The 23,485-nt window shown below is 37.5% G+C and overlaps 1 protein-coding gene across 5 annotated transcripts in view; it reads left to right on the top strand.

Annotated features, from left to right (window-relative positions):
* SHOC2 (SHOC2 leucine rich repeat scaffold protein) overlaps window positions 1-23,485 on the top strand; it is an 82,378-nt gene that overhangs the window by 52,569 nt on the left and 6,324 nt on the right. For all 5 annotated transcript variants that reach the window (XM_054830984.1, XM_054830986.1, XM_054830985.1 and 2 more), the window contains 5 exons: window positions 2,285-2,422; window positions 15,179-15,309; window positions 18,900-19,088; window positions 20,657-20,779; window positions 22,878-23,015. In XM_054830984.1, coding sequence (XP_054686959.1) covers window positions 2,285-2,422; window positions 15,179-15,309; window positions 18,900-19,088; window positions 20,657-20,779; window positions 22,878-23,015 — 719 coding nt within the window. The remainder of the gene's footprint in view (window positions 1-2,284; window positions 2,423-15,178; window positions 15,310-18,899; window positions 19,089-20,656; window positions 20,780-22,877; window positions 23,016-23,485) is intronic.

The raw sequence follows: 23,485 nt of genomic DNA, 5'->3' as shown, positions 1-23,485 counted from the left end.
CACTATCTTCATGATAGGGCTTTAGCTTTGGCTTGATTTCTACTCTAAAGTCTAAAATTTGTTGGGCAGTCCTCAATCTATTTTAACATTCAAATTTTTTATTAAATGTTTATGAGTGTCACTTTTAAAAATAATGCCTGCATCTTTAATATAACAATATTAAATATGACTATCCAAATTAAACCAGTGTTAGTTTACCGTTAACTGGCTAAATAAACATGGACATCTCTTTTCTTTTTTTTCCCTCCCCAGAATTAGCTAGTGAGATGTTTGTTTCAAATGTGTAGCTTGCTGTTGTCAAAGTTTTCAGCAGGTGCAAAAATGAAGTGCATCAAATGTTGCTGCAAAACCCCAAGTCTTTCTTCGACTTCAGCATATGTAGAGTGGGAAGAGTCAAGTAAATGAGAAATCAGTGTGATGAAATGAAATTTATGCCACATTTCAAATTTGACATCATTGGTTTAGGTCTGAAGTGAAAACAAATGAAAACAGCAATCATGAAGTGAAAACTACTGCCCCAAAGTGGGTGAAGGTTCTTGAGTTACCTTAGTAAAGATTTATAGGGTTCTTTTTTTATTTGTTTGTTTAAAGGGAGAGATTTTGAAGTCTTCCTCAAGCTTTTCTTCCTCGTTCTATTGCCTTCTGCACTTTGCCCACTTGTTTTCATGAATAACAGAAAGACATTCCTACCACAGAACATTAACTCTTGCTCAATTTTTTCTTAAATTTGCATTCTTCTGCATATTAATGGCATTGAAACGTGGTTTATGCAGGGCTGAATACAGCATGTTTGACTGTTGACTCTAGTTGCCTGGAATAGACTTGAATGCTGACTTAAGAGAGGGGGCACACGCACAGTGATGGAGGAGCTGCTTAAGCACCACCTTTACGTGTCCGTCTGCCTAGTTTCTAGAAAATCATCCCAATTTGGGTTAATAAATGCAGGAAATAGATTGTTAACATAGAACTGATCTTAACAACAACAGAATAACAAAGCTGTTGGGGTTATCTCTCTCTTTTTTTTTTTTTTTCCTTCTGGTCTTTCACAACTGTTTTGTGATATGTAGTAAGTATTGTGGCTACATGACACCTGGAACTCAATACTGAGGCTGAATTCATAAATATTTTACAATTTATTACATCACCATTTGTGATTATCTGCTGATCTAATGGGTAGTCAGTCCACACGTCAGAACTTGCCCAAGCTAGTCCTGCAGGCCTGTGGGAAAATCCTTAAAGAATTGTGTCAAAGATACAACACTGAAGCTTAAAAATAGACATTTGTTGCTCAGAAGGAATTTGCTACTCTTCCAAATTTGTTACTCACTGAGTCATGCTCTTAAACACAAATACAGTGACCTCATCTTTACTGGAGAGAGCTGAAGCTGTTCAACTTATTTGCATTAATTTCACCTGCATCAGATGCAAAAAATGTGAATGCAGACACCTGTATTCATGCACACACTTCTTTTTTTTAAATCCAAGAAGCTGTTGCTCAGAACACAGTATGTTTGCCATTAAAATAGGTCAAACTACTGTATGTAGAGAGTTGTGCCTAGCTGTACTGTTAAATTAATGTGTAAGGGTAAGGAACGAAGCGGTTCAGTGTAAAGTAGCTCTAAATTCTAAGCAAGTTCAATCTTTTTTAAGGCGTAACAGATAAGCCTTTTATTTCAAACTTATTTGCTATAGTTCTGCTTGCATATATAAAATATAATACTCTGTATAAATAGGTTTATAGTTTACTTATATGTTGCCTTTTTGGTGATGACTAAAAATGATTAAAAATAACACTCAGGACTTTGGGTGGATTATCAAGGTTGTCAGCCAAATAATTTTGATGTCACTTAATTGTTGATTTTTGTGCCTGAAAGTAAGTAATGGTATAAAAACAGACCTCAAGTTTTTAAAATTCAATACAATCCACTTACTCCATGATGTCTTAAACTTCTGGTCAGCCTGAAACAAGTATGGGGTGTAGGTTTTGTACTCGTATTCCACAGCTTGAACTGTTAGAAGAAAATCAATAAATAAATAAGATTTCTTCAGGGAATCTGTAAAAGCTTTATCTGAGTTTTTCAAAATTGTTGATCAGGTTTTAGATCTGACTGATGAAATTATGATCCTGTAATGCCTTATTTTATATGTATAATGTTATGGTAGCAATAGCTTTTTTTCAGATTACCCCAAAATCTGTTTGATTCTATTAATCTCTGTGTGGAGGTCATTGTCTAGAGCTGTATGTTAAAGAAGTTGATGTTTTGGTTTTCTTGTGTGCTTTTAGGTGAGTTGTGTAACCTCATAACGCTGGATGTAGCGCACAATCAGCTTGAACATCTTCCAGAAGAGATTGGAAGCTGCACGCAGATCACCAACCTTGACTTGCAGCACAATGAGCTCTTGGACCTGCCAGAAACCATAGGTATGTGAAGAGGCTGGAGAAGAGAAAATAAATCACTCTTTCAAAATGTTCAGTAAGAGGAACAAATTTAAGAATGAGTATTTGGTTGGTGACTGTAGAATGACTGGTGTTCAGCTCAAGGCAGCTTCATGCTTGAGATCAAAAGCAAAGGGTGTGTGTGTTACCTTACATGTAGTTTCTAGCTTGCTGAATGACATTATTAAATCTAGCTGCACTGCAGAGTGCAACGTCGCCTAAGAATGAGAGTTATAAGGAAAAAAATCCATCACTTCTAACTCTGATTTAAGGTGTTCTGTGGTTATGAATAAATATCTACAGCTTATCTGTACATACTGTAATGAAACTGAGCATGTAAAGGAATAAAAGGCTAAAAGACTCTTAATCTTTAGCAGACAGTTTTAACTAATGTCCTTGGCTGAAGAAATATAGAACTAAAGATAAATGTTTTTAATAACTTCTGTATATTTTATGCTCTTCCGTAGAACAACTAAAACCTTCCAAGTCCACAAAGTCCATGTTCTAATGCAATAAAATACAGAGGATTTGCAACTTAGACTGGGAATAAGACTGAAATAAACATGGTCCTGGTTGGTTTTAGAATCTCATCTAGGATGAAACAACAAAATATGACTTTTCCTAGTTAATTAAATCAATTTTAAACAGATGGCAGAGAAAGATGCATGCTGTGATTGAAAAAGACAAAAAACAAGGCCATCATGATTTTAAGCTCTTATTTGTTACCAGAACACACTCGGAAGAATGAAAGCTATCACTTAAACAATATTTATATTGAACATTTTGTTAATGTACTTTAACACATAGTAAAGTGAATGAGCAGAAGAGTGAGGAACCACTTAACAACACTCCAGCTTTTCTTCTAGCAGTAAATTGTTGAGTGTGGAGCTACTGTGGCTTTTTGTTTAGAAAGTTTGACCTGGACAGAGTTTGCATTGATTAAGTATCCACTGGAACTAAACTTCCTTCCTGGATTGATGATATTTTTAAACTCTGGAGATCCCATTCCATCTGGAATTTGCATCTAACTTACACAATTCATAAGCACAGCCTTTATTGTTGTAGCTATTTTGTAAATCTTCTTGAAAGTTATTTTAAATAAAATATATGTGTAATGTACATGTCATATTTAGGAAGTGAGCTCTCTGGGTAAGCAGCTAATTATGGGAAAAATTCTCTAAGCAAGTGTGAGATTTCCATTGTCAGGGCTTACAGACCACTATTGTTGATTCTTGTGCAGAGTAGCGGTACGATTTACTGAGTTGTTTAGTGACTGGCAGTCAAAATTCTTACTTATAATATGCTGCAAGACTGTGCTTACAGGGAAAGGTCTTTGGATAGGAGAGGCACAAAGTGACTTAGGCAGTTAAGTAATTTGTGATAGGAAATTGCTGACTATGCAATCAAGATAGTTTGGACGTACCTATTTCTTCAGAAAGTTATTATTAGATGGTTTGTATTGAGTCAGATTCAGACCTGGTTGGACTGGATTGCTGCCTTTTTCTTTGTTCTGTTTTTCCATTGCATTGTCTTTGTAGTTTTTGAAGTTACGTATTTTTAAATGTATAAAGCCGTCTCTCTATATGCTTATCTGAGCTGAATATCAATGCTATATAGCTCAACAAACCACCAAAGACAGATGAATAATGGTAAGACACTGTCGTGTCTTTAACCTGACACTGGCTCAGTTTTTGCTCCACTGGAAAATACCTGCTGTTTGTATTGACCAAGGTGTAGTAACTGAGATTTTATGTTTAGAATAAAAACTTAAAATCAGAAATCGGTATTTGTGCCACATACAGTTCATAAACAGCCAGAATTGAATACTGAAGGGAAGAATTTAAAACTCCAGCTTAAATGATAATGATCAACCTACATTTATGTATGTTACAGAAAAGGCAGCCGTAGCCAGTTCAGCAACATTGGCTTTATTTCTTAGTCATCGCAGTTTTGGTTCAACATTAAAGCAAGTTGCGGCTTGATTTTTAGATTACAGCTTGCTTTGTGGTTAGGATTGTTCAGTGAGAGACTCTGAGTACAGAGAAGAAAAACCCAGCGAGTAAATGGCGCGTGGCCGCCTGGCATGCCTTGCTCGGCGCGGCTGCAGGACGGGCTTTCCAGCCTCTCCGACTCTCGCTCTGGTTCGTGTCTCTTCTCTACTCGCTGATATCTACCTGGTGTTTGGCACAACGGGCTTTTCTGGCAACACTTACGTGCTGCCGGGTTTCAGTATGCTTAATGTGTAAGTGCTGGTAACGTTTCCCCAGTTCGGTCAAACTGGGCTGGGGGTCGCAGACTGGGTACAAAACAGACCAAGCACATTTGCTCATTATAAATATTTAATGTACTATGAGCCTCCTGTTACGGAACAGACTTTCCATTACTGCCAGGTCTGTCCCCTCCTCCCTCACCAACACCCTTTTGATGGAGGCCTGTTTATTTTTTCTTGAGAGGGATGCTTTGAAAAACAAAAAAGTGCCCTTCCTTTTCTATTTCTCCCTCCTCTCACAAAGGATCCCTTCCCTCTTTCCCCTCCCCAAAAAAACAAAAACAAAAATTAAAAAAACCCCAAACCAAAAAATAACCTTGCAAAATGCTTCTTAAATTCACTGCTGGACTATCTAACCAAGTTTTGGTTTTACCACAGAAAGATTTCTGAATCTGCTAATTAATTAATTAAAAAAAAAAGAGGGGAAAAAAAAAATCTTGTTTTCTAACTAACAGTACCGTACTGAAACGCGCCGGAGCTGTGAGGAAGGGATGTTGGAGAGTGACATGCAGGGGAGTGGCAGGCAAGGGATTATGCATCAGCAATGATTACAGAGGTAGCAGAGCCAATATACCCGCTCTATAAAAATACAAAGTTCTTGTTTCAACTAACCCTGTATAAGCATGCTTTCGTGCAGTAACAAATGTCGATTTTAGATATTAGTTGTCAGGAAGTGACCTAATGTCTTGCTTTATAGATATTGGCTTAATACATTCATATCTGTATTTCTGTTGATTGAAAATTGTAAAGTACTTTGTACATTAGATCACTTCCTGTAAGAAAAATGAGCTTTGTGGAACGGCTTAGCACATTCCAAGAGTCTGAAGTCTAAAATCAAAATCATAGTGGGATCTTAGCTTAATATTTTAATTGCAGATTTTCCCCCCAACCCCATGTTGTGGGGTTTTTTTTTGGAGTGGGGGTGGGGGAATTATGATCTACTTCTATTTACACAATGTCTTATCTCTGTATACTTAGCTGGCACACTAATATATCCAAAAGGTATATAAAAGAAGGTGAAGAACATACCATGTATATTAAAAATAATAATTGGGCTTTTGAGACAAAGCAAATTCTGGGTGGAGTAAAGTGTTTCTTTGGATTACAAGCTAGTTTAGAAAATGTTGTGCTGCAAATGCCACATTGTGAATGTTCCCTCTTTGAACTTTTAATTTTAGCATTCTGTACAAATGTGTTCACAATTTCTTATTTAAAAGCATAGAAACACTTATTTGAGAAGGAAATTCAACAGAAACAGAATTACAGCTTTAAAAAAAAAATCAGATTCTTCATCTGTTTTGTAATTTTCTAGTTTTGTGTGTTTACGTGTGCAGTTTGATTATAGTCAAATGTGCCATATTCATGGACATTTAAGGCAACAGGCATTTTAATAAGAAAAAGAATAGTCAGTTGTAAATGTTCCAAAAGGATGCTTTAAAAGCACAAAAAATTCTGTCACTGGACACACTTTCCAGTGTCTGACATGGCACTGTTCCTAAGAGACGGTTAAGAAAATGAGAGGCATATTCAAAGCTCTGCGCCATACTCCTGCCCTTTGCTGTGACGCGGTAGCTCAGAAGCTGAAATCGCAACTCTCATGAAAGCAAATATTATGTGGGGTAGCTTTGCCATTTTTGCTGGTTTAAATTGTGCTACAACTAGGCTTCTAACCTCTTTAGCCCCAGTGTCCCTCTGAGAACACTATTGTGCTTTTAAAACATATAGTTGATACAACATGAAGCATCGTGACCAGAACTGGGCATGTGTAATTGGTACAGCTCAGGTTATAGAAACTGTGGTTGAGAGCTTTAAGTCCCTAGATGTCCTACCAAAGATATTTCTGCAGAAAAGTGGAACTACTTTAAAATGGTATTTTCAGTTTAGCAGGATTAGCAAAAACTAGAGAAGTCTTATTCTGAAACGTCTGACAAATGCGCTGGTCCTGATGAAACCCGGCACAGCACCTGCAGCTCCCTCGATGCTCAGGGGTGATGTTCATAGGCGACCAATGGGTTTGATGTTACTAATTACTTGCCACTCTGATGGAGCACAGTTGCATAGGCTCCTGCTCCAGCTTTGATGGCAGTATTCGTATCCTTAAAATTTAAGGACGTGACCTAGTGCTTTGCTCTGTGAGCATTCAGTACTTTGCAGGATGAAGGCCATTTCCATAGTCTCACACTAAGAGATCTGATCAGCGTTTGGTGCTTTATCTAAGGTTTTGTTCTTGGTCTGTGCTGTTTATGAAACATTTTTTAATTAGATTCTGTATTGGGCAATTGCAATAAGCTTGGCCTTTTCTTTATCTGGGGGAAAGCGGTGGCTCCCACTCTTCCCATTTTCGGTCTTACATAAGCCTTTGCTGTTTCTCATGGTGGTCTCATAAAGGGAATGAAGCTTCTGGTTCTTGTTGGCTTCAATTCTAGGCTTAGTAAATATAAAGCAGTGAAATTGGCTAGAAAATAGTGAGTGGCAGGGGAGGGTAAGTGGGAAGTGACTGCTCACTGCCTCCTCCAACCGCAGAGCGGGAGGGATGAAGCAAAAAGCTGTGAGGTGTCAACCTCAAACCAGTAAAAAACAGACTGTGCTGCGTGCGATGAGTAGGGAACACTTGGGTGTCAGTGTTCGCACAGGTTGCTGTAGATGCTAAAAGCTCACAGAGCAACGTGACAATTATGCAGAAGAAAAATCTATCAGTTGCTGCTAAATTCGGGAAGTTGTTGAGCTACACGCTGTTGAATCTCCCCCGGCTCTTGGGGAAGTTTCAGGGTGTGCTTTCTCTTTTCTTAGGCTCTTCTCTTGGTATCTGCTGTTGAGCATATTTTTTTTTTCTGGAGAAAAAATACTAGGTGGATCTCTAGTCTAAATGCAGTAATTCTCACATTCCTTAATTAGCTAAAATTATAAATGCATATTCATGTGTTATATACTTTATGATTATTCTATGAAGTAGGGCAGACTTAAAAAATTACACACATCTATCATTTAGGAAAGGTTAATGTTTTTTCTGCATTGCCAGTTAGGTATAAACTGTTCTTACAATTTGATTTACATTTACATAAATCTTTAATTTCACAGAAAGATTTTAAATAGTCAATTGAAAAGGAAAATAAGACCACCAATGAAAAATGAAATGAAATAAATTTCAGGAGCTTTTTGTTATTGTATGAAGTATGAATTGAGTAAAATGCAACACTTTCTTTGATAGCCCCAAATAAGTCCCAACTGTTGCTTTTGACTCTGCAATGTGGTTTTGTATGTTTGTATCATTTTCAGCTAATTATAACTTCCTTTTTTTTTTGTTTAAATAAATAAATCTCCAGTGCAAGCCTGATATAGTTAAATACATATGTTTTTCTGTAAAAGTTAGGCTAGCTTCTGTTGGTGTATTAATTCTGAGTTTATTGATTTGATGTGTATTTATGAAAATATTTTTTAATTTGTATCTTGGTTGGATATTCTTCCTGGTAAGACTAGGATAGAGACAGTGTATTTTAGTGAATGTACATACCATTATACAGTAATTAGATGCGGAGACCAATAAGTACAACTATATTATAACTGCAGCTCAGCATTTTCAGAATGATTTGTATACTGCAGAAAGGAAAAGCCATAATCTTATTTATTTAAGAAGCAGGCACAAGGGAAGAGTGATACAAAGGAACGCATCAGAATTGACTCAAGCAGGTCTATTAGTTACATGCATTTTGATGAATGCATGTTAAAAGAAGTTGACTTTTCATAGCTTAGTTTCAGAAACACATCGCTAAGAGTTTGTGCTCCCCAGCCTTATGCATATGTTGTGCATGGTGCATGTCAGATACTCAAGCCTCTGTCACTCAATTTTTGCCTGCATCTTGCGTGCATCTTTCACACACATGCAGTCGGCAATGATTATGGTCTTGAATCAGAGTTGAAAAACAAATAACTGCTGACGTGGTCACACCTTAGCCTTAGTTTTGAAATAATGAGGGAAAACCTGTCTTTGGTTGATACTGTTAGACTGAAAATAGATAGGAATCTCTTTGCTCTCTTCAAATGGCATTTAAACCAGTAGTAAGGGTGGTAGAGATTAATTTTAAATTTATGTTAAACAGTTTTCTAGTAGATAACATATTTTAGAAGAATTCCTAGACTTTGTGGAAGGAGGATAATGCACTTTGGTTTGACCAGGACAAGAAAAGATGGATCCTGCTGACCTTGTAGTTTGTGAGTCTGATTCTGCCTCCTACACTGGCCTGATATATCAGCAGATATTTCTGGCTGGAAAGAAAAAATAAAATACACTAAAACCCACTTTACTGTTAAGCCAATAAAATCCGGATTTCATAAGACAAGCTTTGTGTGGTGTTCAACTATACCTTTGTATTTGGAAGAATAAAATTACATTTCATGTTTTGCTTTTGGTAGTTGGTAGCAATGATCAGGAGGGATTCTCTTCTCTTGTACAGTTTTCCTGAGTGGTTGCTCTCCCACCCCCATCACCTTTCTGTCCCTGTTCCCAATTTTCCTAAAACATCAGCTTTTAGCCGGAGCATGTTAAACATTAGGGATGTTCCAGCCCTGCAGGTTGTAGAAAGGATTTGACCTCTCTCGGATGATTGATCGATGACGTTAGTTTACATTCATACAAATCTATAGGCTTTGGTTTAGGAAGGAGTTGCTCCCAGATCACATGAGTAATGACTATGGGATTTAGTTCTGCTTTCCTCTGCAACACGCTCGCTGAGATCACTTTCAGAATGTCTTGCTGGACCAGTCACTTCACGCCGTTGCAGTGCTGGACGCTAGCGGACGTCGTCTTTGCTTGTGGAATGCAATTGAAGGTTAAAAGGGTTTATCTGAAGCCTTTCGTTTTACTCTACAGCTATCAGGGGGGAAATGGTTTGCTTTCTGACAAAAGATTAGATTAAACATATCAACAGCTCCTTTCACCTAAAAATCTGTGAAACTGTTCAACAATTGTCATGGAGAATGGCTGACATCTGGAAAAACTAATGCATCCTAAGTACAAAGTGTGATACAGGCATCTTCTGACTCTTTTAGGCTAGGAGCACTCTTGAAACATTTGAATGCAGTGTTTAATCTCTAGCCATAGCTGGCCGTCTCTAGCTTGTCTAGTCTCTCCTATACAGTTTTCAACTCTTTTAATGCCCTTAGGTCCCACCTGCTTTGTAACATACACATTGAACCTCTTTTGGCTTTTTCTTCTATCTTGTCACCTTTGTTATTCTCACTACAAGGTTAATGCAATGTGGTGTATTAAGCTTAATTCATCTATGGTTTTTTTTTTAAGTGACATCAAGTTTGATTTTTTTTTTAAACTTTTTTATTCATTTTGGATGTACCTCTTGATTTCTATTTGTTAAAAATGACATCTGGTACTTTTTGTATGCAAAACAGCAATTTATCTTTCTTAGAAGAAGATCCCTTAGTAAATCAAGTGAACTGTACTCTATGAAATGTGTGGTAATATAAAATGTGTTCTTTAATAGGTGGCTACTCATTGTGTTAAGTTTAATCAAAATCTAAAAATATTTGTAGAGGTCAGACCATCAGAAATACTTGATAGTGCCATGATGTTTGTAGCAAGTTGTTGCAATTATCTATTGTGTGTTGAGGTTCACGTATACTTTTGATTACAGTCTCATGGGTTTTTGATGTGCACAGCTCTTGTAAGTCCAATTCGTGTGTTTAACATTATCTGTGGAAGAGTTTCTCTAGTGAACAAATTTTAAATTGATCTGATGCTTCTGCTTTATTTAGGAGAAAGCAACTGATCCTGATAGCAAACTAGCTTCGTGAACTAAGTTATATGAAACAGACTAATTATTCCACCTTTTAGTAATGATGCAGTAATATTTCTCACTAAGTAATGGCCCTTCATCTAAGGACAGGGAATTTAAAGGATTATTTAAAGTAAGGGAGGGAAAGCAAGAGGTGTGGTAAGTCTCAGAAGAAGAGAACATTTGTCACTCCTTTTAGAAAGCACTGATAGGACTTTGAATTAGGAATTTGGATGTCTTTCTGTTATTCAACATACCAAATCCTGTTTCTCCTGATTTTGAAATACTCAAGAAAGAGATGTATTGCTCCTTCCTACTTGGAGAACCACTTCAGGTGGTCTTTCTAAAAAATGTGATTTTTGTAAGCATGGTTTTCTGCTTTATTTCCAGTCTTCCCTTTATTTTGGGAGTGGCAAGTACCTATTTTTTCCTTTGACTAATATTTTTGAGGTACCTTTAGTAAAGAATTTAATTTAAACTGTCTATTTTGAGTCCCTTTTATTGTAACAGAGTTTAGTTTAATGTTTCTGGATTTGCATGCTTCCAAGTAATTTTTAATTATTTTCTGTGTAAATTAAACATCTAACCCCGAGAGAGACATGCAGTCACTCCAGTGATGATGTTATGAATTCTGCATGTATGTTGCTTCAAACCTGAGAGCTGGGCAACCTAGAGCCCACTGATGGGTGTTAGTATGATTTGCTGGTGAGAAAATGAACCTGAAACAAGGTGACTGTGTGAAGTCTGATTCCCAAGAGTGACTGTTCATGTCAGAAGTTGAACTAAATCAATTCTGCATTGACTTTCTTAGGCCTGGCTTAAGTTTAGGGTTTAGTCAGGCTTCAGTATTGTCTTAGAAGTACTAACACACAGGGCAGTTGAGTTTACAAGGGTTTTTGTAATGGGCTCCCTAAGAAAAGAAGTTGGAAGGGGTTTTGCTTGTTGCTTTGCCTGCTAGTATCTGCTTGTCAGTTGTGGTTATCAAACTGTCATGTTCATGAACATCTAGTCCTGCATTTTCTGAGTCACTCTACCCGCGGGGGGCTGTTTTAGAAGAACTGCTGAGGTATGGTTTTAGTACAAAAAAGTACAACCGCAAATGATCCTGATGACTGAGTTGATCGTGACCAGTTGTTACTTTCCTCGCCTTATTTCTTAGACTTAACCACATCAGCGGTGTACCTATTATGGTACCATCTCAAAAACCAGTAGCTGAACTGGAGAAGATGGAGATGGGTGCACACACTGTAAAGTGACTCAGAATATGAGTATCAGCTGGGTAATCCTGAACTCAGGGAGCTGTAAGTGGGTTCATTTTTGTTTGTGCAATGCACAAGTTCTGCTGTTTAGCAACTGTTAACAATTCCTGTTATAAACCAGAGTTGGTCACTTGGTGGTCAGAGCCAGTGAGGCGGCCTGAGAATGTTAGCCAGCTGCCCAGCGGCTGGCCCATGGACCATGGAAGAAAATGTTAACATCATTGTACTGGCCACTAAATCTGACCCTCCTAATTTTAAAGCAGTGCCCAGAGTTTTAAAAGACAAACCCAGTAAGTTTTGACCCAGTAAGCAGCGGGAAGAGCTGTAAGGATCACCCTATTTTGTGAAGAGGAGACCAAGATCTGGCTTCTCCAGCATGTGAAGATAAAACCCAATAAGGGTTTTTCACCGTGATACATTCACAATGAAGTGTGAATATGAACTTTGATGAGGATGAAAAGATATGAGTCTTGTTGACACGAGACTAAATGGCAATAAATTGGCTATAAATAAATTCTGGCTTGAAATGAGAAGGTGGCCCATACGCCTGCATCAGCTGGGTGCAAGGACAGCCTTTCCAGGAGCAGTGGGAGAGGTGCTGCTGGTGAAGCTCCAGCTGAAATGAAGCTGCTTTTATGGCAGTTCTCAGGAATAACTCTATTTAGTGCTGTGGTGTGTAAAAGCACTCTCAGGGAATGTGGTATATGCAGGATGTGTCTTCTATTATGCCTTTGCATGCCTTCTCTATGGAGGAGAAAGATAACTAGTAGAGAAACAGTGATAAAGTTCTATTGAAAAATGCTGCTTATGATAAGAAAAAATTACTGGGAGCTGCTATTTATGCCTCCTTTCTGATAATGCCATGAGGATAGCCAACGTGTGTCATTCTCTCCTGGAAAATTATGGTACAGTTTGAGACTCTCTAATGGCTGCCTTGTTTCGTTTTTCTGAAATGCCATGTTGCTGGTAGGAAGAGAGCCATATACATACAACCTGTGCTCACAATCTGGGAATTGGCATAGCGGCGTTGTATTGCTAAGCAACAGTTGGCATCATGCTGTCTGCTAGAGCCGTTCCCCGTTCATCCTCTTTGACTGAAAAATCCAGATCAGCATCTAGCTCAAGGTTTAAGTAGTGAAAAAGAACAGGAGATTGATATCTTATTTTGTGTAAAGTTTGTAATTCGTTTTGTTCGTAAAGCATTAAATAACAGTTCAGAGAAACACAGTTGGGATGTGCTTTGTTCATCCCTAGAATGGCAAATCCTAAAGATCTTGGTGCCTTGCAATAGGATGACTGTCGTGTGAAGTGAGGCCAGTTTCCTATACGGCCAGCAATGCCACATCTCGCCAAATATGACTTGAAATAGCTACATTATGTACCAATGTGCATCTTTACACTAGTGGATTGTAGGTTCAAAAGAGGTCTTAATTATTGTCTTTAGTGCATACGTGCACTATAGGATTTAACCTCAAAAGATGAAAGTTTGTGCACTGGAGAGGAATATTGATAGCCCTCAATCTTAAATGCCTTTTTTGGTTAAGGGAGGACTTTCTTTGCTGCTTCTGCAAATGCTAAATGTATACTTGCTCAGAAAGAAAGCATTTAAAAAGTATAAATAAAAATCCCAATGGGAGATGCTACTAGTTAAGCAGCTCTGAGTGACTACCTCTTGTTTTAACTTTTGTTTCGTTTTTGACAATACTAAGTGAAATTTGTTGCTAAGGTTGTTAGCTAAATATCAGATATGCACTGAAAATTCATCCTCTCTTCTTTCTTGATTTTAAAGACCTGGATAATTTTTTTCTTTGTAAGTTTTTCTGTTTGTGGGGTGGTTTGGTTCTTTTGGGGGGGATGTGTGTGTGTGTCTTGGGGTTTTTTGTTGTTGTTTGGGTTTTTTTTTTTACTTTCACTGCTCTCGTGAATCTCCATTTTAGTAACTACAGTGAGTCATACAGCATTCCCAATTTCTAGTTTTTATTAGCTACATTCCCAGCTACTCAGTGATGTAGGATCACTCTTACAGTATATTTTGACCAAGTTCTTATAATTTATTTTGACCAAATTCAAGAAAGAGGTATTTTGCCACTTGCTTTGTTGAGACTATTCCTCTGGCTAGCAGATCCTGTCGTAGCATTTGTATTAATTTTCATTCTCCATTTCTCTTTATTTTGTTTCATCCTTTGCTTCCAAGCATATTTCATACACTACATTTGTTTCTTCCTTTGCTGTGTTCCAGTAACCTTTGTATAAGTAGGTATGCATAGACATTAATATAACCTTCATTTAATGAGTAGTTATATGTATTAAGCTCCCTTCATCTTTTTAAATTATTTCTGGTTATTCTTGCTGCCGTTTGTTAAATCTGACATTTCTTTTCTAATATGTCTTTCTGGTAGTTCAATTTGCAGAACAAATGTCTTGTGCCATGAATGGCTGTGAAAATGAGTGTAAAATAGCAGATGTTTTGCAAGGAACTGATTGATTGTGTGAATCTGTTCACAAGCTCCACTGGTGCGATGTATGCACACGCACAGACGCGTTTTCTGATCATAGGGATGAGTCAGACACTTTTCTTCGTACTATTTGCCAGTTGACTTTTCAGTGAAGTTCAAGGTCTTAATACATGTCGGAGAGCCCCAGCACCGTATAGTTCAAGACATCCGTAAGCAGTTGATTTTGGTCTTGAGTACTTGTTAGATGGTGAAGGTTGGAGCTAAAGGGAGCTTCAGATGGGAAATTTTCAAGTTGCAAGTTTCTCAAGAATTTCTTTCCTGATAGAAATACATATCAACCAGGACTGTCGGCTTGGCAATATTCAGTAAGATTTTTTACATGCACTGTTGTCCACATTTTTGTGGACTTCCTCCAGACTTTTCCTTCAATATCATTCAGAAAAGTTGGAGGCTTGCTTTTTTCCCCCCATCACTTTTTAAGGACTTTGCTGCTTTTGGAGTATGGTAACAGATGGTGGCTTTTTTTCCCTGTAGAGGAAATTGTTTTGCCAGGACTTGAGCTGTGTGATGTATGCCCAAGTTCTGGTAACGTGTGTCATGGCGTTAATGATGCTATCTGCAATTTTAAAAAAGTCATTTTGGGGACATCTGGTAAATGGTAGTTGTTTGTTGGTAGAAAGGTCAGGATAGAAGGACTACTACAATAGGACATAGGCCTTGCTTGCTTACCGTATCATGCAGAACTTTAGCAGAATATGTAAAATGGACAGTGTACTTCTACTGAATGGTCGATGTCAGCATTGGAAAGCACAGTAATTGGTGAATCTCCTGTTTTGGGATGATAGCTCCATTTCATGGAATGAAAAGTTTGAAGTGTAGAGTGTGAGACAACAGAAGAATCAGAAGTCAAACCTTGTTCTGTGCCTTTGCATTAATCTAATGATATATTAATAACTGTTTCCTATCTGTAGGAAATCTGTCCAGTTTAAGTCGTCTTGGCCTGAGGTACAATAGGCTGTCAGCAATTCCGAAGTCTTTAGCAAAATGCAGTGAACTTGATGAACTGAACCTGGAGAACAACAACATTTCTACTTTACCAGAGGTGAGAATTAGAGGGAGTGGATTTGGGAGGGAATGTTGTTGTTTTGTGGAGGGATCGGAATATATGAAATTACTTCATCTTTCATCACAACTCTGAGGAACACCCTTTGTTTTAATCTACATGTGTGTGAAATATTGCAATTCTGTACATATCAGGTGTGTCTAACTAGTATAAAAGAACTGATGTCATACAACTTCAGTCAAAAGCAGGAGCAATTCATGTGATTGTGTTTGTTGTCCTGTCTCTTTAGAAAACCTTAAATAAGGAGTCCAGGTTCCCACCATTCAAGCTACATAAGAGCTTCTCAATGTTTCTGTTTCATGGAGGTAGGGAAGAAGTAGAAAAATGAAAAATGGGATATCTCTTACCCATCTAATTGAGGCAAGAATGACCTTTAAGAGAGTGGGTAAAGCTTGTCACAGCTACTCGGCCTCCACATTCTTGTTTTAACGTAGAAAAGTGTGCTGTTGACACCGATGAGCTGTCTTCTGGTAACTCCTTGACACACCTGTCAGTTATGGAAAATAAAAATTTGCATAATTTTCCAATTTCCAGTGACTCTCTGAGGATCGTGAGAGAAAGAGGAAGAGAAATCCCTTTTCTTGCTTTTCAGAGTTGCTGCACTTGATTGCCTTACCTTGATCTCTCTTGCTTAAAGCTTAGTGCAGGACCGCGTAAAATGTCCATAGTTAGAAGTTCTGGAGCCACCTTGGCAGTCTCATCAAGTAACGCGTTCCCTGAACAGAATGCTTTGCTACCTCTGGGGTGGAGAAGCAGAAAGTCCTAGTAACTCACGCATCTGTATGTTTTTCTGTACTTCTTCCCTGGAGTTCTCTGAAAGGTGCCTCTGTGGAGCCCAGTTTCACCGTCCTGGATAGCTGCAGTAGTTAATTACTTTTTAAATACAGCTTTGATGTCTGCAGACTTTGAAACTATTTCAACTGTTGGCTATACCTTTCATCCTGATTTTCCTTTTCTTAGTTTCTTGAGACCGATTTATCAAGGTAGCAAAGTGTGAGATGCTCGGCTGCGTACTGCATGCTTCTGGTGCTAGTAAACAGCTACAGAAAATGTTTGATTTGAAGCATTAGTGCCTGGGCAGAATTGCTCAGATGACAGAAAAATATCCGATGTTACTGATTCTTATTTTGGACATTTCTTCTATCGCTTTAGAACTGTTTGGAGAAGAAGGCTTCAGGACACAACATAGAGTTTTATTCTGTTCTGTTTTAATGATGGTCCAAACTGCTTTCCTAAGTTGTTAAAAAAAGAAGAATTAAAAAAATATTAGTCTAAAAGAATTCCAAATGTATCCAAAGAGTTATATAGGAAACTAAACATAGAAGAAAAAAAAGAAGAAAAAACCACAATGCATTTGGAGTTAGGCAAAGCATTCATAGTAACAAAGTGCAATAAGTAACTACTGTCCTTCAGATAAATTTCTAAGCTTGGCAATGATAGACTGAAAACAGAGAAATTAATAAGTGTTTGGGTAAAACTATCATTTAAGAAAATGCTGCTGACTGCGAGCCACCAGGCTGCTTTTAAGATGAGAGCTAAGCTAGCCCACCCCACCCAAACATATTATAAAAGCAACTACGGTATAATTACAAAAAGCTAATGTGAGGGATTATTACTTGCTTTAAAATACGTTCAGTCATAATACAAAACTCTTTGCAACTGTGCTGCCTTCTTCATGTATATTTGCCAACAGTATGTTAACGCTTAAGCTGCTACCTTGCAGAAATTTATAGTTTATACTGTAATCTGTTTAAAGTAAAACATTCTGTGCTATAAAACAAAGAACTGTATTTGTAGAAGAAACTTCTGAATTTCAAAGCATAGCTGAAGCTGCTGACACAATGCCTAATAAATATTTTATCTTAAAAGGATGGGCTGGGAGAAGGCAGCACTGTCACAGCTCTCATAGATATAAGAGCATTGTTCTCTTTGTACTGCCAAAGCTCTCTTGCTTCCCTTCAAATGTGTTTAATTACTCTAGGCTATTAGAGTGTATTAGCTAACATATTTTTAATATTTTTTTTGTATGGAAGCAGACTTCAAAAATGGCTTTTTGAAATGCCAGGATCCATTTGAAGCAATAAAAGTGTGTTTGTAACAGAGCTCAGGGACTGCCTAACCTTAGGACAAAGAATATCCGTTAATTAAAGTATAGCTAGAAGCAGTATTTCCTAAACAAAGATTATACTAGTTAATGATTAGGTTAGATTAATACCGATTTGAAGATCCATTATTTCATCTTTGGGGGAAAATTGCTTCACTGATATTTGCCAAGATGCCCCCAGAACTGTATTTCAGTGCTTAAAGTTTTAGCCATGACATGTAGAAAAGTCCCTTTTTAATCCTGTTTTATTTACAATAATGGTAATAAACTATTTAGAAAAGTAGCCAAAGCTTTCCTGGTGAAAGAGCAAAGTAATGTTCTTAAAGCTTTTACAGTGAGTGCAGCACTGAAATTGCAATCCAGAAATACTGACATTAGGAATATAGTTGGAATCATTATCTTCTTACTGCCCGTTCCTGATTGGAGATGTTACATTATTTATGGTATGTAATGCCACGCATAAATCTCCAATTTCTGTAATACTTAAGCAAATAGGGCTGAATTCAAGTTGGCATAGTAATAAGCAAAGGTGACACTTCAGCAGTAATTTAGATCTCATTATTCTTCCCCACAGTTCCAGCAACGTGCTTGGCACGTAACTAACAGATAAACACCGAGATCCGTGCTGCTGAGATTGTAGAACCTAATTAGATTGCAAAGTGAAATAAGACTCTGGATTCAATGGGCAACCATTGCTATCCAGTTTAACTCCAGGCTTCTTGATTTTTATTTCTTAAGAGGGGGAAAAAAAAAAAAAAGTGGAGTATTAACTATTTCGGAATATTTTTAAAAGAGGAAAAAAAATGGAACTTCCAAAACCTTGCCTTCCCACTCTTTTTTTCTGTCCTGCCTGGTTATCTGAAATTGTTACAGCCTAAAAGGAAACTTCACCGTATGGATTTTTATTATATTAACAAAAGTTTGTATTGGAAGTATCAAACCCCAGTTTGAAAAAATGGTGCATGCAGTTGATAATTCTTTGGGCTCCACTCTCAAATGTGAGCAGGCATCCAAATTGCCTGAGCTGCAGTTGGGTGGCTTTGGCCAAAGCCGGGACCGCTCTTCAGGATGGACACGCTGCTGACTGCGCCTGCCAGCTGCTGCCCCTGCGCTCTTCAGAGTTGCCCAAGCCATAGCAACGTGTTATTAAAAAAATACCTTTTGGAGGAGAAAAGTGTGACAAAACTTCCTAAATTTCTGCTTTTAAGTATGATATGTGTGGGGTTTTTTGTATCTGGTAGCATGTAAGGAGAAAGGGGGAAATAAGGTAAAGGCTGACGCCTGTGAGCAGAGATTGTTGCCGATGGAAGTTTTATCAAATTTAACACTGGTTTGTGTGTTGCAACACTTATTCAGGGGATGGACTTGAGGGGTGGAAAACATTTCTAATTAGACCCATGAGGGAAAAGAGATGTATTCAAATAAATCTGTCCTAAGTTCCTGGGTGGTTTTCTTCTCTCTACAGGGTCTTTTATCCAGCCTTGTCAAACTGACTAGTTTAACACTGGCCAGGAACTGCTTCCAGTCCTATCCTGTGGGTGGCCCGTCCCAGTTCTCCACAATCTACTCTCTCAATATGGAGCACAACCGCATCAATAAAATCCCCTTTGGAATTTTCTCTAGAGCTAAAGTATTAAGTAAGCTGAACATGAAGGTGAGGCACAGAAACATGCTACTGTGTGTAAAATCAATGAGGAGCAGTGTTTGCTGCTCCATGAATTCTGGCAAACTTAATGATATAAGGCATGAATTTATCACGCTGAAGCGGACGCTGCTGCTCTTACATACAGAAACAATTCTGTATTAGTTTAAAAATGTACTATCAAGGTGTTACTGGGTTGTCTTTATTTTGTTAGTTAAGCTTTTATCACATTTGCTCGAGTTTGAACAATGAAAACAAAGTTGGTTGCAAAGTTCTTGAATTGTCAAATGAGACATGAGCAGGTACAGTAGTTTATTTCTTCCCCCCTCTACTGTTACACTTTAGATTAAAAACAAAATTATGTAGAAAATAATTTTTTTAATATATTCTTTCAAAATTTGAGTTTGGAGACTTTTGGCAGTAGTTCTAGAGCACACAGAAAAAGAGCCTTTATGTCTATGCTATGTACACTTAGCATGAAGAGAACTAGGGAAGAGAGGTGACATTTTTCTATGACTGGGTTTGTTTCAAGTTCTTAAATTATTTTTAAAAAAATGTTTAAGCAGTAGCTAAGCTCAGCCACTGTTTTAGAATATCTTTTGGCACAAATGTTTTCTCAATTTGCATTAAGACCATTTTTTATCACGTACCCCTTTGTAACTTTGCATGTTTACCAGGACTTTGTATGACTTGTGGGGATTTTTTTTTTGTGGGTTTGTTTGTTTGGTTGGTTGGTTTTGGGTTTTTCAGGCTATTTTACATTTTTGCAGTGTCTGGTCTAGATCAAATTTTGTAGCAACGTTTTGAGCAGTAAAATGTTCGGATTAATTTCAGCTGCTGTTACTCTGAGCCATTAAGGTATATTTACTTTGTGGTGTGTTTGGTGGTTTGGGTTTTTTCCCCTTTTTTGGTTTGTGTTTGGTTTTGGGTTTTTTTTTTTGTTTTTTTTTTTTGTTTTGTTTTCCCCTCCCCTAAACCATGTGTACCTGTTGTTTTCAGACTTTGAGCTATGAAGCATTTCTGTCTGTTCCCTGTGTCCCAGCTCAGCCAAGAAGCCAGAATCTTGAGTAGTGGCTTTGCTTATGTTGTTTTACAACTACATCACCTTTTTTACTGGTTGGGAGAGGAGAGGTTGGAGCTTTTTGTTTTGTATTTTCTTTTTTGTAGCAAAATCCATATATTTTTAGAATTCCAGTGTGGCTGATTGCACCTTTGGAAGTTATGGTGATTTTTTTTTTTTATTCTTCCTGCCCTCCTCCATTGTATTAAGCAAAGAAAGGACAAAAAATGTTTTAACTACTGGGACGTATGAAATCTTAAGAATTAGGGACTTCTAATTTTTCCACTTCAGTTCATATTAGTAACACAGAGTCAATTCTGTAACTCTAGGTTGGGACTGCTTATTATGCTTTGAGGAATTTAAAAAAAAAATTTGGCCAATTATCAACATTTTATTCTTCTGATTTAATTATCTACTATTTTGTTATGAAGTATTTTGTAAGCAGTTTGTTTAATCTCTCAGATGCCTTGCCGACTTCTTGCAAGTGCAGACCCTAAATGTTTGATATGTTAAATCACAGGACAATCAGCTGACCTCTCTTCCCTTGGACTTCGGGACTTGGACTAGTATGGTAGAACTGAACTTAGCGACTAATCAGCTCACAAAAATCCCTGAGGATGTATCTGGGCTTGTTTCTCTTGAGGTGAGAAGAGTATAAATGAACAGCTAAGTGAATCCCTACAAACAGGCATTCTCTACTTCAGGTTTAAGTAATATTACTTTTGGGTCAAATAAAGCCAAATAAATATGTGTGTGTGTGCTATTTAAATAGCTGTGTTGCATCTGTTCATGGTTGTTTTCAACAGCTTTTAAAATGTTGTTCTTTAGGCTCTAGATGAGTGTCTGTTAACTACATATATATTTTTAACTGTGTAGAAAGAAAATTTTTCTCAACAGAAAGTTACAGTTGTAAATGAAATGGCACCAAACTCGGTTCAATTCCTGGAGAGACCAGCATGGAAACAGCAAGGATCAGAAAAATGTAATGAAAATGGTCTACAGCCAGAGATGAATTGAATGAATGTAGCACTGTAAATGTCGCAGGCAGCTGGGTGGGAGTTCTCAGCCTTTGAGGGGGAAGAACTTATAGGTTGAAACCATGAACTAAACCTTTGTGTCCCCTAGTCCTGTTTCCCAGGAAGGTACCGTCAGCAGAGATAAACTTAATTGCCCTGGAGGGACATAAAGATAGAGGTGCTTGTTCTGGCAGTTGAGGGGACTTCGTAGCCTCTGTGAGTTGCTGGGAAAAATCTGTTGAAGTACAACGGCAAATTGCAAATTTGAAATTGCAGATTTCCAGTGTGACTGCTGCTCTCAGTAATTAATAATACCTGTAGTTTGGGGCAAAAATGATATGGCAGAGTAATAGCTATTTAGTGGCCCTGTTCCCTTTAAGTTAAGGCTGTGAATGATGTGATTGGGAAGTTAGTAACCTCTAACAACTGGACTTGCCAGCGGAAGCTGAAGAGCTGCACCGTCCACAGACCCCTTAGCACTATTTTTCTCTGTAATTAAAGAATCAAATACAAAGAACTATTTGGGTGGTGTTTACACAAAAGTGATGGTTCCCACAGCAGTGCTAAGTCAGCTGTGTTGCATGTAGGTAATATTTTCTGTTCCTGTCTTTGTTTCTTGATACGCGATTAAAACGTTACTGTTCTCGTTGTTCTGTGTATATCGTAGTGCATAAAGGAAGACCACCAAAATACTGCTTGTGCTAATGCTAAGATGTTGGCTTTTATTTGTTTTGATTTTCACTTTGATTTTTTAGCCTTATTTTCTATTCTGTTCCTGCCTTCCTTGTCTCCACGTACGTGAAGCTGGTGAGAGCTGGCAGTGGTAGAAGCCAGGCATTTGCAGCCTTGGCTGGCTTAGCGGGGCACTGTGCGTGCTCTTTCACATCCTTGTGTTTCAATGTGCCTTGTTAAATAACTAGATAATAGAATTGTTTAATCTGTAATTAATTACCTTACTGCTCGCTGTGTTGTTATGAGGCTTGATTACTTCTAAGGACTGTCAGACTTCTCTGCAGGAAAAATAGTATACTAGTGTAATGCCTTTTAACTTGCTTGTGGTATTAATATCTCTGTTAAATGACGCTGCAAATAAGAATACTTTTCTTGAACTTTGGATATTTATAATTCAACTTAGAAAGGAGACGACAAACAAGAGGATAAGACTCTAGTAGGGGTGGGTGCGTGATAACAGACCATGTTGAAAAGCCAGTGTATATCTCTGCAGGGTTCTGCTTAGGTGTTCTGATCTGCATGTTTACTTGCTGCTGCTCGTAACCAAAGGGACACAGGGAGAAGAGGAAGGATTAAGCTTTTTAAAGAGGACTTGGCAAGCACAGCAAATAATGTAAAACATGGTTATGAGGTAGCTATAAGGAAGGATAACAATATGATAAGGAAGTCCAGGAAGAAATTGTTTTTCTTTGGTCATTTGGAGAAATAAGGTGTTCTTTGTGTTTGTTCTGCATTTATTATTATGTAAAATAATATTTGAAAAAAATTCTGTTATAAATCTATGTATTTGCATCATTAAAGACTTTAAAAAAGTGGTGTTAATCACTGATTTTTTTTTTTAAATCTTTTCAGTTTGCTTCCATAATTTGAATGTAGGCTAATCTTGGACTTCATTATTTGGAAATATAAAAAGATTCTGTCTTAATTGTTATTTACTAATTGTGTAGCTGAAATTCTGTGTGTCTGGTTTTGTTTTTTGTTTTTTTTTTTTAGGTTCTTATATTGTCAAACAATCTACTAAAGAAACTTCCCCATGGAATTGGAAATCTACGGAAACTCCGAGAGCTAGATCTAGAGGAAAACAAACTGGAATCCTTGCCAAATGAAATAGCTTACCTCAAGGATCTGCAGGTGAAACAATAATGGGCTGAGATAAACATCTATGTCCCTTATTTACACCATGCTGATTTAATTAGAGCTAGTTTGATGAGGGAAACTATTTGGGACTTGGCATAGAACCAAAAGTTAAGAACCTTGCGCAACTTCATCCACAATCTGTCCCTACTAATTCTTCCCCAGATTTATCAGTTAATACTGAACAAGCAAATTTTGAAGAGTTTAACTGTTGTATCGTGAGTACAATACTGCCACAGGGATAGCCTCTGATTTCAGTCATGTTCATGAAAGCTTTTATATTTAGGCATGTATTTTACTATGCACTATTTTATTTTTATGTTTAGTGGTGCTTAATAGAGATCTGAAATGTTGTTGAAGGGTAGAAATTTTTTTGTTCAAATGCTGGGAGAGTAGAATCCATCAATTTATCAGCTATATATCTTGTTACTTGCTGTCATTCAAAGCAGAAATCATTAAGTTAATTT

Source organism: Grus americana, chromosome 7, assembly GCF_028858705.1.
Source record: "Grus americana isolate bGruAme1 chromosome 7, bGruAme1.mat, whole genome shotgun sequence".
Classification (NCBI taxonomy): domain Eukaryota; kingdom Metazoa; phylum Chordata; class Aves; order Gruiformes; family Gruidae; genus Grus; species Grus americana.
This window is presented reverse-complemented; position numbering and strand designations above follow the sequence as displayed.